This window comes from Prionailurus viverrinus, chromosome C1 (genome assembly GCF_022837055.1).
Source record: "Prionailurus viverrinus isolate Anna chromosome C1, UM_Priviv_1.0, whole genome shotgun sequence".
In the NCBI taxonomy this organism is placed as follows: domain Eukaryota; kingdom Metazoa; phylum Chordata; class Mammalia; order Carnivora; family Felidae; genus Prionailurus; species Prionailurus viverrinus.
Genome location: NC_062568.1, coordinates 120,273,250 through 120,290,948, shown reverse-complemented (window position 1 = coordinate 120,290,948; position 17,699 = coordinate 120,273,250). Strand labels below are relative to the sequence as shown.

General features: G+C 55.7%; 1 protein-coding gene across 1 annotated transcript; it reads left to right on the top strand.

Annotated features, from left to right (window-relative positions):
* Positions 1–7,041: 7,041 nt before the first annotated feature.
* Positions 7,042–8,488, top strand: UBL4B (ubiquitin like 4B). The gene has a single exon (XM_047872211.1). The coding sequence runs from the start codon at positions 7,142–7,144 to the stop codon at positions 7,748–7,750; it is 609 nt and encodes a 202-aa protein (XP_047728167.1). The 5' UTR covers positions 7,042–7,141; the 3' UTR covers positions 7,751–8,488.
* Positions 8,489–17,699: the final 9,211 nt, after the last annotated feature.

The window sequence follows — 17,699 nt, the reverse complement described above, 5'->3', positions numbered from 1 at the left end:
GAGAGAGGGAGACACAGAATCCAAAGAAGGCTCCAGGCTCTGAGCTGTCAGCACAGAGCCTGATGCGAGGCTTGAACTCGTGAACTGCGAGATCATGACCTGAGCCGAAGTTGGACGCACATGCCCTCTGGTGCCCCACCTGCCAGGTCCAGCCTGAGTGCCACCTTTTGTTCCTGGTAAATTTGCAGAGATCACTCCCCATGGTCTGGTGCACATAACATACCCGGCCCGTACTTAGTGTATGAAGTGGAAGACCGGGTGTGTGCGTGGACAACAAGCCCTGGGCCCCGCGGGTCTGAGCCTTCCCCTAGTTCTCAGTGCTCGCTGACGGTCCCTTGTCTGAGGGGTCATCTGGCTGAGGGGTTTGAGGATTTTACACTGAAGTCCAGAGTGCATTTAGCATGTTTAAATGAACATCACAGTACCATGGCTACAGGCTGACACAAACTATCTTTGTCACACAGCCCAGGGTGTAGATGGAGGGGATGCCCTGTGTGGATCACCGTTGAGGCGCCCCCATATGAGCTGATGGGCCACCAGGCACACCACGGGCAGCATCCGGGGCTCACAGAGATGGTGCTGAGGGAGGAGGAATCTCACTCTTGGCAGTGAAGCACTGGCTGGGGTCCTGGCGTTTCTGCAGCCCTGGCAGAGCTCAGAGACACTGTGGGCAGAAGCCCCTTCACTGATCTCAGCTTAGGCGGGCAGAGCATGTGTGTGTGTGTGTGTGTGTGTGTGTGTGTGTGTGTGTGAATGAGAGAGTGTGAGCTCTCACTCCTTTGAGACTCCCATGTGCGCTGCAGGGATTTAGCGTGTGTTATGTTTGACCCAGAGAAGTCTGGGCCCCTGTAAAGAGGAGTTCTGTGAAGGTGACTGGCCCCTGCCTGTTGTCCCGTTTTGCTCCTGCCATCCCGCCTGCCACCGCACTCCAGCTATGCTAAGTCCCACACTCCTCCCCGCGGACGGACGTGTGCTGGGCCCTCAGCCAGGACGCCCTTCTTGCCTTCTTCTCGGCTCGGGGGGGGGGGGGGGGGGTGGGCAGCTCCTCCCCCTCCTCTGGCCCCATTCAAAGTCCCTCCCTGGCAAAGCCTCTCAGTCTGGGCTGGTTGGGGTCCAGAGTTCCTTCCCTCTGTGGTAAAGTCTATGCACAGTGCCAAAATGGTGGTTTGATGTGCATGGATCCCACGGAGGGGCCTGTCCGACTATCCTCTCTTCCTGCCTCAGGGTGGGCACTGACGGGTGTGCCTGCGGATGCGGCCGGGGGGGTTCACTGGCAGTCTGCGGGAGGGAGGACGGGCTCTGGCCCCTGTTCCCTCCGCTTGTGGGGCTGGCTGCTGGAGCCAGCCTGGGAGGTCACAGTGACATCTAGTGGTCACAGCAGGCCGCAGCCCCACGGGGTTTTCCAGGTGTGGGTCTGAGTCCCATGAGGGACAGGGCTAGGCTTCTGAGCTGCTCCCAGCCAGCGTCTGACTTCTCTCTAGGGCCCCAGGACAGTAGCGCAGGGCAGGACCGGGGTTGTCTGGTGCAAGGACCAGGGCTCGGAGAGAGTCTGGGCCGCCTACAAGTCAGCGAGGGCAGGGCCAGGATGGTTCCTGCGGCCCAGGGCCATCTGCCACCCTTCTTCCACTTTGGCTCCCTTGGCCCTGCCCGGCCGGGACCGCACGCCTCAGCCTCAGCTCCCTAAGACCTGGCAGGGGGACCTTGGGGCACCCCTTGGAGCAGCCACAGACCCACTTTTGTGCAGCTGCTGAGACCAGTGGCAGCCAATGGATGAGGGCCGGGCAATGGACCTCATTTACCTACCAAGCACCTACTATGTGCCAGGCACCACAGAGGGCAACTGGGGGGGTGGGGCCGCCTAAAGAGCTGCCCGTCTGTTCCGGGCTGGGCCTGCCTGAGCACAGAGGAGCCTGAGAGACCCGTCCTCGAAGGGGTAGGGGTCCCTGGTGACAGCTACAGGAGGTGGCACCGGCTGAGTGGGGTCTCGGGCAGCACGGAGGTGGGCCTGGGGGCAGCCACGTGTCCACCCTCATCCTGCCTGTTAGCACTGTCACTACCAGGGTGTCCAAGAGTGTCCTGCACTGTGTGGCCCTCGCTGGTGCCCAGGAGATGCTGATGAAAGATGGGGTTGGTGTAGGGGTGGAGGCTGCAGGGGCCCTAGTCCTGACTGCTGGCTCTCAGCCCCTCTGTCAGTGAACAGCTGCCCAAGCTCCATTCTCGCTGCCACAGTTTGCAGGCTGTAAGGGGAGAGTAGAGGGACTCTGCTCTCAGAAGGAAGCTACAGAAATTCTACTGTGCTTTTTTTGCATTAACAGTTCCTTCCTGCTCCTCCTTCTCCACTCTTTGCTTTCCTAGTACAGGCGTCTCTGTGCTGCTCCTGGGCCCTGTACGTCCTCTCCTGTCCCTTCCTTGCTTCTCTCTGTACTCCCCCTTTCTGCCCCTCCTGTGCTCAGCCCTCCTGCTCCCCACCCCCTCCCCTCCTCTTTCTGTCCCTCCGTCTTTTGCTGGCTTTGTCTCCGTGACTGTTTCTCCCCCAAGCTTCTCTGTGTTCTCTCTTCCCTATGCCTCTTGGTCTCTCCCCCGCCTCCCTGGAAGGCCAGCCTGATGTTGCTCAAGCGCAATAACTTGATGACGTGCCCAGGGAGGGAGGGGGGCAGAGATCATCACTTATCTTTTTGATGAGCCTCTTGTGCAGCCCCAGGGAGTGGTTGTGCTCTCCCCAGAGCCCAGAGCACCACCGCCCCCCCCCCCCCGCTTCCCCCCCCCACCTCCCCGCCACCAGCTGTCATCGAGCACCTTGGGCCTTCTTCCCCCTTGACTGGCCAGGTCTGCAGATCCTGGATGGTCCGGCTACCTGTGCAGGCAATGAGAGCTGACTCCGGCCCCCTGGGGAGTCATGCTTTGGGCATGCTTCTGGGTGTCACGGGGTCTTCCCTGACAGCTGGGGGTGACAGAGCCCACATTTACAAGTTTATATAAATACGTACTGAATGCCATCAGGGACCAGACACTGTGCATGGCCTGCCTCTCCTGGCCGTCACAGCCACCCTGTGCGGGGGGCTGAGCAGTGACCACACCCCCATGAGAATCCAGAAGGCCTCAATAGCAGGCTTGCTTAAGGCAGGCCCCAGGATGGCAGATGGACACATGGCTTTTATGGAGTTCACGGCCTACTCGTACCAACATCCAGTCTGTTCAGGAGTATGGCCGGGGCCTCCAGGCACCTTGGCATTCACAGATGTGTCCCCAGAGCCCTCCCCCAACGCAGACATGGTGCTTGTTTCCCAGCGACACAGTCGTGTCTGTTGTTGTTTGCGAGAGGCTCTGAGCCTACCCTACTGCCCCGGTTCTCCCTTGCACGCGCTCATTCCTTTCCCCCAAGTCGCAAACCCAGCCATTCCCGCCAACCTTCCCCCCAATTATGGCAATCATTTCTGATTGCATGTTCTGATTAGACAATTGCATTTGCTCATGCTAATTGCATAATTAAGACAAGCAATTACATGGGAAAAATTATGAAATTTCCAGGTTCCAACTATGACTTGAGGGCCCAGCAAGGTGCCCCCTATTGTCCCCCTTGGGGAAGGCAATGGGAGCTCTAGGCACTGCTCCAGGGGGCAGGTGGTGATCTTCTCTCTCAGTTTCCTGGGACAGCGCTAATTCTGCCGCTTCTCTCCTCATGGCCCTTTAGGACCATGGGACTCTCTAGACCAGGGAGCCTGATTTGAAAAGCATAAATCAGCAGCTGTGGCCCTCACCTGTCACAGGGGCACCAAGTAGCCTTGGAGAGATGGAGCCTGAGATGGGGCTCTCACATGCTTCTAGAAGCCAGGCCCTTCCCCAGTATTGCCAGTGTCCTGGGCAGCACCCCCTGGGTAGATGGTCTGAGGCAGAGAGGCGAGGCAGGCGGCTTGTTTTCCCTTCCTCCGTGCTCAGAACTCTGACTCCCGCCACTTTCCTCGGAAGTCCCACAGCCAGTGAGAGAGATTGCAAGCCACCCTCTTCCCCATCTCACCTTCTTTTGTGTCCTGCAGAACACATCTCAAACTTTGGCCCCCTCCAGGAAGCCTTCTTGGATTAACTCTGCTCTGGGCATCTCACATGGTATGTCCTCAATCCTGCCCATCCCATGCGTTGTCTACCACAGGATCCTCCCCTCCAGAGGCTGGGAGCTCCCAGTTGGCCAGGGAGAAGCCTCATCCCTGCGTTACTCCCTCTGCGCAGATGCCCTGACATCATGGAATCCACGGGGGGGGGGGGGGGGGGCAGGGCACACACTATATGCACATTTGCAAATTCTGTCTTATTTCAGATGCACCAAGGGAGTTGACTATTTAAAGAATACTATAGCAGATCCTTTGGTAAAGATTAGAATCACTTGCTGATTTAATTTTCGTGTGAATTTGGATTTTCATGTCTCGAGGGGGAGGGGGAGGGGCAAAGGAGAGGCTGCAGGCAGGTTTATATCTTTCCACAGCCTGTCATACTGGATCCTGCATAGCTCAGCATGTTTAAATTTTATCTTCATTCAGAAGACGTGATTTGAAACCTTCTCTGTACCTGGCTCTGCGCCGGCGGTAGGGGATACAAAGACTGGTGCGACTCCCTCCCTCCTGATAGTGAGGGAGACACAGACGCGTGCCAGGGGCATCCACACAGGTGTGCTCAAGGCGGGGGGGGGGGTGATAGATGCAGGGACGTGGGACTGCCTGCACCCAGGACTGGGACAGCAGGGAAGGCTTCATGGAGGAGGTGGTTTTCAACTAGCATTACAGACTTCACAGGGGACAAGCAAGTAGAGGAAATGGCAGGTGGTTGGCTGCAGTGGAGGGTGCAGTGGGGGGAAGCAGTGAGGTTTGGGTGGCAAGCAGGGCGGAGCCATGGTGCCCACGGATGTGGGGCTGAGGAGGCTAATTTTGATTCCAAAGGCTAAAAGGATTAAACTGGATGGTGTTACGCACAGCAGGGACTTGGCTGCTGCACGAATGGACCCAAGGGGGTGGGACTGGACAGAGGAGATGAACTATGAATTCTGAGCCACAGAAAATGGAGGAAGGGGAGAACCTGAATTAGCTTGGGGTCAGTGCAGATGCGGACGAGACAAGACGTGGGTTTTGGAGACCTTTCCGAAGGAGAAAGGAAATAACAAGAGGGCTCATTTAAGGGAGAAGAGGAGGAGGGAGGTGCGGAAGCAGCAGGGGGCCCGTGGCAGCACTCTGGTTGGTGGGAAAGGGCAAGATGTCAGGGATTTCTTGCCTGGCGGGCTTGGTTTCCCTATGGACTAGAATTTGGGTCACTGCCGAGAGTGAGAACGTGGCCCGAAGCTGCCAGGACCTGAAGAAGGATGGTGTTTCGGAGCAACCCTGGGATCAGGGCTAGGTGCTGTGGAAGGGAAAGGTCTGGAAAGTCCAAGGTGTTGGCAGCTTGGAGGAGATTTTTTTTTTTAACGTTTATTTGTTTTTGAGGGAGAGAGCACAAGCGGGAGAGGGCAGAGAGAGAGGAAGACAGAGACTCCAGAGCAGATTTCAGGCTGTCAGTACAAGGCACAACGGTGGGGCTCGAACCCACGAGCCGTGAGATCATGATCTGAGCCTGTGGGATGTTCTACTGACTGAGCCATCCAGCCGCCCCTGGAGAAGGTGGTTTTTAACCAGCGTTCAAGTGTAGCCCAGGCTGAATGGAAGGAAAGGAGAGGAGGAGGAAGAGGAAGAGGAGAGCTCGCAGAGAAGAGTGGAGCGTGGAGAGTGAGGGAGCCGGGAGGGGCTCCCTGGCAAAAACCACCCCACCAGAGGTGCACCCGTTTCCCGCTGCACCTGTTTCCAAAATTCGGTTACGATGATACCTTCCTCCTGGGCTTAAATGTGCCAGCGTATATAAAGGGCTTGACCCAGGAGACCTTAGACAAGCAGACAGAAAACTGCCAGCACAGAAGTAGCTGACATGGCAGAGGCCCCGTGCGTGTTCCGTATTCACCTCGGAGCCCTGGGTGTCTGCCGAGTGCCCGGAACACCAAAGGCCCCGAGCAGATGTTCCTGGAGGCAACAGGCACTAACGGCGAAGACCCAAGCTATGCTGCCTGCGTGTGATCAAGCTGAGCTCCGTGGTCTCCTCTGGCAAATGGTGCCTCCGAGGTTGTGAGGATTCGACGCGGCGAGGCCCCCCGATGGAGACACGGGTGGTGAACCGTTCTGTCCTCTCCACGCTCACCTTCCTGAACGTCTGAGGCCTCCCCCTGCCGGCGCCTGCAGATCTCTGCCCAAGGGTTTTCCTCTGGTCACAGGAGCAATGGCACTCGTGCAGGGCACGCAGCCAAGGGGTTAGCACCGCCACCAACCAAAGGCAGGGGCCCAAGCACACACATTCGGATGGTACCACTCAGGTGGACTCCACGCAGCCTTCCGGAGCACCCAGCAGGATTGAAGCCTCCTGGTTGCTCACAAGGGCAACCTGCTTCTTCCTTCAGCTCTGTCTTCCCTCCCTTCCTAGTCTCACCTCCTCACCTCCCTGCTGGCGCTTCCCGGGGCCTCCTCCCAGCTAAATTCGCGCCCTCGAATCCCTGTCTCAGGATCTTCTTCTAGGAAACCCAATCCAAGGGAGCGTGTAAAGTGCTCGACAGGAAGAAGGCACTTGGTAAATGTTAGCCGGCTCGCTAGACTGAAAGCTTCGTGAGGGCAGGATGTATCCATTGCGACAGGATCTCCCCCATCCAGGGACAGGTCCTGGCGAAGAAGGCACCCCGTCCATATGTGTCGAATGAATCCACAAGGACGTGTTTCCTTTTGCCCTCTCTGCTTTGGGACCCTCCCGTTCCCTCTCCCGCTCTCCTTTCTCCGGGTCGTGTGCTTTCTTTCCTGGCCCTCCTTTTCCCCTCTTCTCTCCTCCTTTCTCTCTTCATGGAGAAACGAAGGGAGACATGTCCCTCTAATTTTGCCAAAGTCCCACTCTCAGAATGAGCCCTCCTGTAGCATTGTGACATCACTGTGCATTAGCCAAAGGCTGTCCATTTGGGCTGGCCCCCCTGGCCTCCGAGGGCCACCGCCCCCCATTGATAGGAGAAGTCACCTGCTCCGGCACTGGCCCTTAACCCTCAGGGCAGCTGCAGAGTGGAGCATGGATCCCTCCTGATTCCATTCTTGGCCCAATGTTCCTCACAGTCAAGCTGCTTCTGGGCCAGCGATGCAGCCTAAAGGTGTCAGGGCAAGAGAGTGTGGCCATGCTGAAGAAGCTGGTGTCGGAGCGACTGCAGGTGCCCGAGGAGCAGCAGCACCTGCTCTTCCGAGGCCAGCTTCTGACCGATGACAAGCGTCTCTCCGACTACCGCATCGGGCCCAACGCCTCCATCAATGTCATCATGTGGCCCTTGGCAAAGTCCGCTCCCGGGGAGGCCCACCAGCCCCAGCCCCTGTGGCACCATCTGGGCCTGGTCTTAGCCAAACACTTTGAGCCCCAGGACACCAAGGCGGTGCTGCGGCTGCTGAAGCGGGAGCACCAGGAGCATCTGCAGAGCATAAGCCTGGGTGACCTGGAGCGGCTGGCGCAGTGCCTCCTGCTAGAGGAGCCGGTAGTGGAGCCCCCGGGGGAGAAGGAGCCTGAGGCCGAGACCTCGGTGCCCCAAGACAAGGAGGAGGAGGAGGAAGCAGAGGAAGAGGAGGAGGGGAAGGCTGATCAGCAAACTGGCCCATCCTACTCATTTGCATGTTCAAATCCACCTGCTCTCATCCTTCTGTGTTCCCTGGTGACTCCCCACTAGTTCCTGCTGAGGGAGATGCGTCCGCACCCCTTTGTGAAACTTCAGAGCAGCTGCACCCCTCTGTCCTCTCTTGGGTCTGTGGTACCCGCTCTGAGACACAGTATGATTCCACCCCCATTACCATCCCTGACAGGGTTCTGATCACCCCATGGGTGGCCCTAAAGGGGTGGTCAAAGGCCGCCTCCCCCTCCTGGGCTGGACACCCCCTAGGCAACCTGCCAGGCTGCAGAAAACCTCCTGCCCAGAGTCTCCATGGCTTCTCCTTTGGGGCAGAAAGACAGATAACGTGAGTTCATTTTTGTGTGTCCCCAGGCCATGGCACCTGCCCTCAGGGTGTCTGACAGCCAAGAGATGAGGAATGTCACCCCCTGTCCTCTGAGTGAAGCGATCCTGCTGTCGCTTGTGCTTCCACAGCTCAAGGGGCAGGGCTAGCAGAGGTAGGGGGGGCGGGGGGAGCACCTACTGGGTGTCAGGCCTGGATGCTTCGGGAGATACACAGACCAAGAACAGCAGGAAACTGAGGCTTGGGCAGAAAAGGTGGTTTGCACAGTCACTCACTGTGGTCAGCGTGACAGACCCCTGCCTCACCCCCTGCCCCAAGTCTCACCCAACAGTGGGTGTCCCTGAGCCCCCCTTACCTGCCCAGCACTCCCCGGGAGCAAGAATGGTATCAGTCGACATCCTTGCCCCCACAGAGCATGCAGCCTGGACAGAGAGGGCAGAAATGTGACAAATAAAGCCGCGACATGACCATAGAGTATAGCCCGTGTGACTGAATATCCAGGTGAAGCCGCCACCTCGCAGGGCCCTGGGCTCAGCTTGGAGGGGCCAGTCTCACAGGCTACAGGAAAGCCGGGCTTCCTCCTCCCTTCTGGTGTGAGTGGGTGGTGCTTGCCAAGGGCTGAGGAGCCCCCACCCTGGGTGTGAGGGGCCACGGAGCTCCCTGAGAGCCTGTCCTCCCAAGTCCCTAAGGTGCCGTTCCTGTGGTTCTGTCCTGTGATGGAGGTGGAGGGAAGGCGATGAAGGACAGTGTCCTGAAAGGAACACGCAGGGTCACTTCCCTGGAAACCTTCTGTCCTTGGCCTAGGGCCCCTGCGACCAATTCCAGTCCTAGCTCCGCCGTGGTCTCGCTGTGTGACTTTGGTTAACTTACGTTCCCTGTCTCATGCAAGGTTTTGCACCTGTTAGATGGGGATTGTTATATAGCTGAGCCTTGAACAACACGGGTCTGAATTGTGCAGATCCACTTCTAGGTGGGTATTTTTGGATAAATACAGTGCAGTACTGTAACTATATTTTCCTTATGATTTTTCTTTTTCCAATTTTACCCATTTTTAAGTATTTTTTAAATGTTTATTTTATTTTGAGAGGGGGGAGGGGCCGAGAGAGGGAGACAGAGGATCCAAAGCAGGCTCTGTGCCGACAGCAGTGAGCCCAACGTGAGGCTCGAACTCATGAACCATGAGATCATGACCTGAGCTGAAGTCGGACGCTCAACGGACTGAGCCACCCAGGTGCACCCCCCCCTTATGATTTCCTTAATAACATTTTCTTTTCTCTTACTTACTTTATTGTAAGAACATGATATATCATATGTATAACATACAAAATATGTATTAATGGACTGTTTATGTATCGGTAAAGCTTCCAGTCAACAGTAGCCTATTAGTAGATAAGTTTGGGGCAAGTTAAAAGTTATACGTGGACTTTTGACTGGGTGGGGTGGGGAGGGGGTGGGTGCCCCCAAACCCTGTGTTGTTTAAAGGTCAATTGCCTTATGATGCTAGATGCTGTCTCGGCCCCTGTGAGGGCAGGAGAGAGAGAATTTCCCATCTCCAATGAGGGTGGGAGGGTGTGTGTGATTCGATCAGGGTTTTCACGTTGTATTGCCCTTTTCATCAGCCTGTTATTACCGGTCAGGCAATAGGAATAGTGTCTACTTACCCCACAGATGTTTGTGAGGGTTGGTTATGAAGACAGTGCAATCCAGAGTGACGTCTTCCGGCAGAGGGGGCCGTGGCATGGCTGGGAGAGACCCTGGAAAGCAGGTCTGTGGCTCTGTGAGCCTGCTTAGTGGCAGAGCGACCCTCGTTCAGCCAATGCCCATCTCGTCCAGCAGTGCCCCGGCCTCTGCCCCCACCAGCCAAGAGGACAGGGAAGTGGGGCCTCGGAGGGAGCGAGCTCCATCAGGTGTGACCTCTCCCCGGGTCCCTGAGGACTCGGCCTGCGGTGGCTGCCGCCAGCACCCACGGGCCTGGGACCGGGGGGGGGGGTCCCCCCTGCTCCTTGCTTCCTCTCGGCTCCTGCTCCTGGCACGTCCTCTGTCCTCCACGGAAAGGCCTTCCGAAGGTTCTGTGAGCGTGTTTGTGCTGGGGCTGTGCCATTTGCCAAGGGGGACGAGCCTATTATCTTTACATTAGGGGAACTAATAGCCCATTTCCCAAGAAATCTGTGAGCGATCAAAATAAGTGAGCCATTTTATTCCTCTTGCGGAGAGAAGCTGGCATGAAGGACGGGGAAGCCTTTGTTTTCTCTCTAGTTAGTGGGAGTGTCAGGGCCAACGGAGAGCAGCCACCTCCGATGCTTCTGTCCCTAGCGCTGCAGGGGAGGGCGACTCCAGTCCCCAAGGAGCGGAAGGAAAGGTGTTCAGCTCTTCCACACCACGGATGCCTCCTGCTGCGGACACCGCCCTTCCCAAGGACCCCCTGCCCCTGCCCACAGGAGCTGAGCATAGCAGAGTGCCATATCACTTGGCACTCCGTGAGAATGTGCTTCCCCTGCTAACCTCTCCCTGGGATGTTTTATTCAATGCCAAGTTCCTCAATGTGCGCTGACAGGCTTTGTCCCCTAGCGGGAGGATTTACAGGTAGCAGGGGGCAGCAGGTAGTGCATTGGGCAGGGGTGGGGGGGGGCGGGCAGAAACTCCAGAAATAGGTGAGAACCCTATTCTGCATGGAGAACCCTAGCCCCTGGGCTGCCTGCCATGGAGATCCTTCCCTGTGGCCAGTTTCGCCTGATTTCAAATTTAAACCTGTACCAGTGAACCCGCTGAAGGCTCCCTGTTCCCTTCTCGGCTTTCACCAGCGGAGGGATGTTGGGAATGGGGAAGGTGAAGGTGCTCTTTCTAAACGGCAGCCTTGGGCATATAGCTCTGCCGCTTGATTCCCCACAGCACCTCTCTCCTGCCATGGAAGGACACACAGGTCCCCTCCTCCCCGCTCCCCAGGGTAGCAACTTTGCTCAAGTAGGAAGCATCTCAGGACAGCCAGCTTTGTGTGTCTATCCACAGAGGAATCTGGCTTCTCCTTGTTCCTGCACGCATCACCTGCAGGCCAATGCCCTCAGTCCCCTGGCTCCTGGCAAAATGGCCTTTCCTCGTTCACATCGTTCATGCGTTATTTTATCAGCCCTTTGCTCTTCCTTCAAGAAACACTGGTGGCGGTCCTACTATGCGCCAGGCTTTGTGCCAGTGATTTAGGCTGGTAGATGAGGAGCTCTGTCTTTCTGACAAGGCAGAAAGGAGTGTGCCCCCTGCCGTCCCTTGCTGCGTGGAACAGCAGAGGGGACTCGGGGGAGCCCCAATGTCCCGCCACAGCCCCTGCTTGAGTTGTGCTGTGAGGGTAGCTAGCAGAACACCACTGTTGCGCCTAGTCCTGAGTGATGGGGCAGGGGATGGTCTTTCCGGATGGAAACCCTTGTAGATGATGGAGAAGGCAGGCACTTAACAGCGTTCCAGGGGCTACAGAGACCCCCACTGCCGGGTTTTACTAAAAGCGAGTCACGGGTCCTGCCCACATTTTTGAGGAAGAGATCTCACAAAGGCACAGACACCAACAGAAGGAGATTATGGGGGGGGGGGGGAGGGCGGGTTATCTTGCAGCCTGTCCACCACAGCGAGGGTTGTGGTATACAGTTTTGTATATGTGAATGAGATCATTGACGAAAAAATCAACGAAAGGGTTAGGTTCAGCTGTGTGGGAGCACAGGTGGGCAGTTGCTCTAGCTGAGCCTCAGGGAGGCTTCAAGGGGGAGGCAGCATTTGAGCCAGTGAAGGATGGGAAAGGAGGGCAGTCGAAGGACACGCGAGGGACTTTTCCTGACACCTAGGCTCCACGTGTCACACCTGGAGAACCGCCACTTGGCTTAGCACGCCCAGCTTCTGACCTCGCCGGATGCCCCATGACATCCACAGCCACACGGACACACCCAAGGCGCACACCTGTCCTGTAAACACAAACCCATAGGGTGGGGTGTATGGTGGCAGAGCCGGGTTTGCAGAGTGAGCGGGAGGCCGGCTGCCACTTGCAGGGTTGGGGTCCACATCTTGCCTTTTGGGGCTCAGGATGCTGGAGCCCAGCTGGCCCAGCCCGGCCCGGCCCAGGCAGTCCAGCCGGAAGATCCCACACAGCAAATTCAAGGACAGAAAAGGAAGGCTTTGTAGAGCCCAGCCCAGGAACGGCCGGGGCTGCGGGAAGAGGTGGCATGGCCCAACTTTGGTGGGTCCAGGTGATGCCTCGTGTGGTCAGGACACGTGGGGACATGAAGCTGGACACGTGGGTGCACACGTTTGTGTACCGGGTGGCAGTTGGGCTTTGCAGGGGTACCTGCAGGTGCACATCGGCCCATGTACGTCGGAGAACAGAGACCCTCTTCTCTGTGTGAACACTCCGGCGTGGCTTGCTTGCTTCAGCTCCCTGCCCCAGCCCGGATCGCTCTCCCGGTGCTCTGAGCCGGGCTTGAGTGGCTGCCAGCCTATGGCAGGGGGTTGGCCAGGGGCCAGGCTGCCTTGGGGGAGGGTCCTGCTTCGGGGCCAGCTGCTGCTCAAGGAGCTAGCTGAGGTGAGACCAGCTGCAAAGCCTGGGCGCTGGGGTCCTCTGGAGCAGATGGTGTTCCCGCCGGCTGGCTCGCCCCACTCTTCCCTTCTTGGCTCACCTTTCTCCTCTCCTTGTCCTTTCTGGGTTTCTTCCTACACTTCTCCTCTACCCTCTACCCTTTCCCTCCTGTTTTCTCTGACCACATGTGGGGCTGAGCTGACTGCATTGTGTGGACATCTGGGCACCTCCCTTGAGCGCTCTTTCTCTCTGCTCCGTATGTCTCAGTGCTCATCCACTGCCTGCCTTCCTTCCCTTTCTGCTCAGTCAGCCCTCGTGGTCCTACTGAATGCCACCACCAGCTTCTCTCCTTGTCTTCCCGGCGTCTTCTTTCTCCTGTATGTCCTTAGACTCACCCAGTGCACGGGCATGGACAGGGACCCAGAAGCTACTACCTTTGAATAGGTCCTGACCCTGCACCCCACCTGCCCACACGTGCAATACCAATTCACAGGTGCATCTAGCCAGCCCCGTGCTCAAGTGCAATGGGAAATGGCCTCATTGCACGCATGCCCCTGCTTGCTGACGTAGACCCCCAAGCAGACACACATCCAGAGAAAGGGCACAGATGTCCGCACACATGGCGTTGCCACAAACAGCCTTGCTTGCAGAGGGACATGCTGCTAGGGAGGTGGGACTGCTTAGGCAGGCACACGTGCGGCACCGGCCACAGCAAGGAGCTGCTTCTCCAAGTCACGGCGGCCAGCAGTTTCGGTGCCGGGTCCCCGCACGTGCATGGCTCCGGCCTGGCCAGCCCAGCGGGAGCTGGGCTCCCTTGTTCTTCTGGGTCACTTCCTGCAGTCCTTCCCGGCTCTTCCCCAGGTGGCTGCTTGGTTCCCCTGGGCTCCAGCACTGTCAGTCCCCTTCTGGAAAGGACTCTAACCCAAGGAGCCAACAGGAAGCCCAAGCCCCCAGGATGGCTCCTTACTTACTTGCCCTCCTCTCCCTCCGACAGCATTTCCCATCACAGTGATTTAAGGGCCCCCTCTGCCCTTGTAGAAGGGTGATAAATCTGAGGTAACTACTGTCGGCCGGCTGGCTGTAAACCTGTCACGGCCCATAGCAATGGGGCCAGGCCTGCCCGCTGAGGCCCGGCCGAGTCGGCCTTGTCAGCCAGACGTCCTTGGAGAAGCCCCCGGGCACCCGTGCCTGGGACATTAGTTATGAGCTCAGACCCTGGGATCAAAGCTGCTGTCCATCAGAGAGGGCAGAGGAAAGGCCCTCGGAGCCCGCCACTGGTTCCTCCTCTCATCCAGACCCCCTCAGGCCATTGCTGCTACTTAAACTTGGACGATAATGCATTGGAGAAGGACTCAGTGCTCTCAGGGCCCCTCAAGCCCCTTCCACTATCTCCCCTCGAACACCAAGTGCACCTCCTTCCACGCACAGTCTGGAACAGGGACTCTGGAGGGGCTTTGGTGACAGAGCTGGGGTGACAGTCAGGGCAGTAGCCTGGGAGGCTGCCTTTCCTGACCCCCTGCCGCCCCCTCTCCAGCACAGGCCTGGCAGAAGGAGGAAAGCAGGGGGCACTCAGACCCCAGGACTTGGACGAAGCAGCCCCGTAGAGACATCACTGGGCAGAGACATGTGGGGAGGATATATACTGATCTTAGGCAAAGTGAGGAGTCTTTCCAGACTATCTCCCTGGGCTGCCGTATTTCCTGCAGCCATCTTAGCCCTAGAGCCTCCGTCATCTCTGCTGTGACCGTGGCAGCCTGTGAGGAGAGGGAGGCGGAACAGCGAGAGACAATAGAGGACCTGGAATCTGAAGCCTTGGGACTGAGTCTTGAGACACTCCCTAACTGTAAGAGTTCGGGTTGGTTGCTCGGTCTGACCCGCTCTGGGCTCATCCTTTCAATGGGGATAAGAATGCCCCCCTTGTGGGGTAGCTAAGGGCACCCATGCCATGATATAGGTGGAAGTGTTTTATACACTCTAAAATACTGTGCAGAATTAAGGCTTATTCTCATGTGACCCCCACCCACCGCCTCAGTCAACAGAACGTTCTCTAGCCAGTTTGTGCGTAAAGGGATTTATGGCAGGTGGGGGGATGGCTTACAGGACTCCCGGGAAGACCAGGAGCTGCAGCGGGAGGAACACCCACATTGCCACCCCCCCTGCTGCTTGGCTCCTGAGCTTCCAGGGACAAGAGCCCGGAGCCCCCACCACAAGTGTCCGGGGGGACTCAGACACCTCCAGCACCACCCTGAAGGTGGCCTCTCACCTGGCTCATTGCCGCCTGAAAGACGCATGCGGGGGCACCTGCTTGGGAGACCGCAGGTTGTGATGACACCTTCGCGGAAAGACTCTTGGAAATGTAGGTTTTAACTTTCCAACAGGCGAAAGGGGGTTGGCCTGTGGGAGGTCTATGGAACAAACAGCAAGGAGGAAAAAAAGAGAGACAATGAGGGAGAGTAATCCATAGGTTGAAAGAAAGTTAAGATGTATTAACTAACTGCAAAGGCCGGAGTTATTTGGATCTTGATTTGAGCAAAGTGTTTAAAAAAAAAAAAAGGGCAAGACAATGGGGAAATTTGAACCTTGGCTGGATATTTGATTGTTAAAAAATTAATGTTATATATTAAAAAAATTTTTTTTATGTTTTCATTTTATTTTTGAGAGAGAGAGACAAAAATGCAAGAGGGGGAGGCGTAGAGAGAGAGAGGGAGACAGAATGTGAAGCAGGCTCCAGGCTCTGAGATGTCAGCACAGAGCTCAACTCGGGGCTCGAACTCACGGACCGCAAGATCATGACCTGAGCCAAAGTCGGCCGCTCAACCGACTGAGCCACCCAGGCGCCCAATGTTATATAGTTTTTACGTGTGTGATAATAGTATTGTGCTTATGTTTTAAAAAGTCACCTTTTCTCTCTTTTTAAAAATTTTTTAGTGTTTATTTTATTTTTGAGACAGAGAGAAACAGAGAGACGGAGAGACAGAGGGTGAGCAGGGGAGGGGCAGAGAGAGAGAGGGAGACAGAATCCGACGCAGGCTCCAGGCTCTGAGCTGTCAGCACAGAGCCCGAACTCACGAGCTATGAGATCATGGTCTGAGCTGAAGTCGCACGCTTAACCGACTGAGCAACCCAGGTACCCCACAAAGTCACCTTTTCTAGAAGCGTGCTGAAATACTTCTGAAATGTTTTTATGACATTTGCTTCAGAACAATCCAGTGAACTAGCCAGAGCAAGGTTCACTTCAGCAGCCGCTCAACTGCCAAAGCCTTGCCTACCACGGGCACCTTCTTGTGGAGGCCACAGCTGATGGCAGGAGCTGTTTCCTGACTGTGCCACCCACCCCAAAATTCCCTCCTCTGATGCTAACCAGTACTCCATTGTCTGGAAATGCAACTCATTCAGAAAACGAGTCCCAGATTCTCATTTCCTTGAAGGTTTCTTGCTTGGAATCTCTTCCGATACCAAGCTGGGGCAACAGATCCCACTCTGGATGATGTAAGCAGAAAGGAATTTATTCGAGGATATTAGGTGGTTCAGAGAACCTTGGAGAGATCCAAGACATTACCAAGCCAGGAGGAACACCCGAGCATCCCACAGGACTGATCTGGAAGAAACACAGCCCTCTGCTGCCCACTGCCCAGGAAGGAGGCTAGAAACCTACCTCAGCCGAGGACAGGTGTCAGCCAATGTTACATTAGTTTCAGGCGTACAACTTAGCGATTTAGTCTCTTCGTGGTTTATAGATTCTACTTTGTTCACCGCGAGTGTAGCTACCACCTGTCCTGTTGTGTCGCTAGTGTGCTATCATTGACTGTATCCCTTGTGTTGTTCCTTTTATTCCGTGACTTATTCATTCTGTCACTGGAAGCCTGTATCTCTGTCTCCCCTTCACCCCTTTTGTGCACTCCCTACCCCCGTTGCCTCTGGCAGCCATTAGTTTGTTCCCTGTATTTAGAGGTCTGATTCTGCTTGTGGTGTTATTAATTCATTTGTTTGTTTGTTTTAGATTGCATTTTATGAGTGGAATCATCTGGTATTTGTCTTTCTCGGTCTGATGTATTTCGCTTAGCGTAATACCCTCCAGCTCCATCCACACATTTGTGGTCTCAAATGGCACGAGCTCATCTTGGATTATGGCTGCATAATATTCCATCGCATATGTACCGCGTTTTCCTTATCCATCATCTATTGACGGATACGTGGGCTGCTTCCATATTTTGACTATTGTAAATTGCGCTGCAACAAACATAAGGGGTGCGTGTATCTTCTCGAATTCCTGTTTTCAGACTGACTCAGACTAATCAGTCCAGCTGCTGCCTCTCATTTCTTTCTAACTCTGCTCTCCCTCCCAATGTTAGACAGGGATTTTTCCTGGTGGAACTGTCACATGCGGGTCTAGCTGCAAAGGAGTCTGGGAAAGCAAGTTCTCTCTCTCTCTCTGTCTCTGTCTCTGTTTTTGTGTCCAGGAGAGCGTCTTGCTTGGTCCCCTAGCTCCCAGCACAGTGACCTGACCATAGCCCTGGGTTGTCTTGTTCGTTGCCTACCAAAGTTGAAGTTATTAAACCCAGGCATTGACGAAGCAGATGTTCCTGCCCTTAATGCAAACATCCATCGAGTTTAGAGTTTACAAAGAGCCCTCACATACTTTTTCCTCCTTTGGTCCTCTCAACAAACATGAAAGTTTGAGATTACTTGAAAGGTTTTGTATTTCAGGAGATCGAAACTCCCCTGAACCACGGAGCTGGTATAGAGTGGAACCAGGTACCCGAATCCTTTCCTCCTCTCCCCTACTCCCCCCCGCTTCTCCACCAGGGTGGGATAATTTATTGCAACTTTAGCTTGTGACTTGATTTTCTTTGTGTAGCTAACTGTCCTTCCTCCCTCCCAAGACCACAGACAAGCCTTGGTGCAAGCTGGCCTGACACCAGATTTTGGTGGGATGTGGCACAGAGGGCTGTGGGTATAACGGGCACAATCCCTGTAGTCAAAACTCTTACTTCAGCCTGTTTCTCACATGAGAGAATGGCCAAAGCAATAGCATCTACCATTAGAGGCCTTTAGCAGGATTAAATGAATTGCCACTAGCCAAGTGCTTAGAATACAGTGCTCAATAAGTTTGATCA

Bases quoted from the DNA above. Each gene is read 5' to 3' on its own strand.
- UBL4B (XM_047872211.1), top strand. From the start codon at position 7,142: ATGTTCCTCACAGTCAAGCTGCTTCTGGGCCAGCGATGCAGCCTAAAG.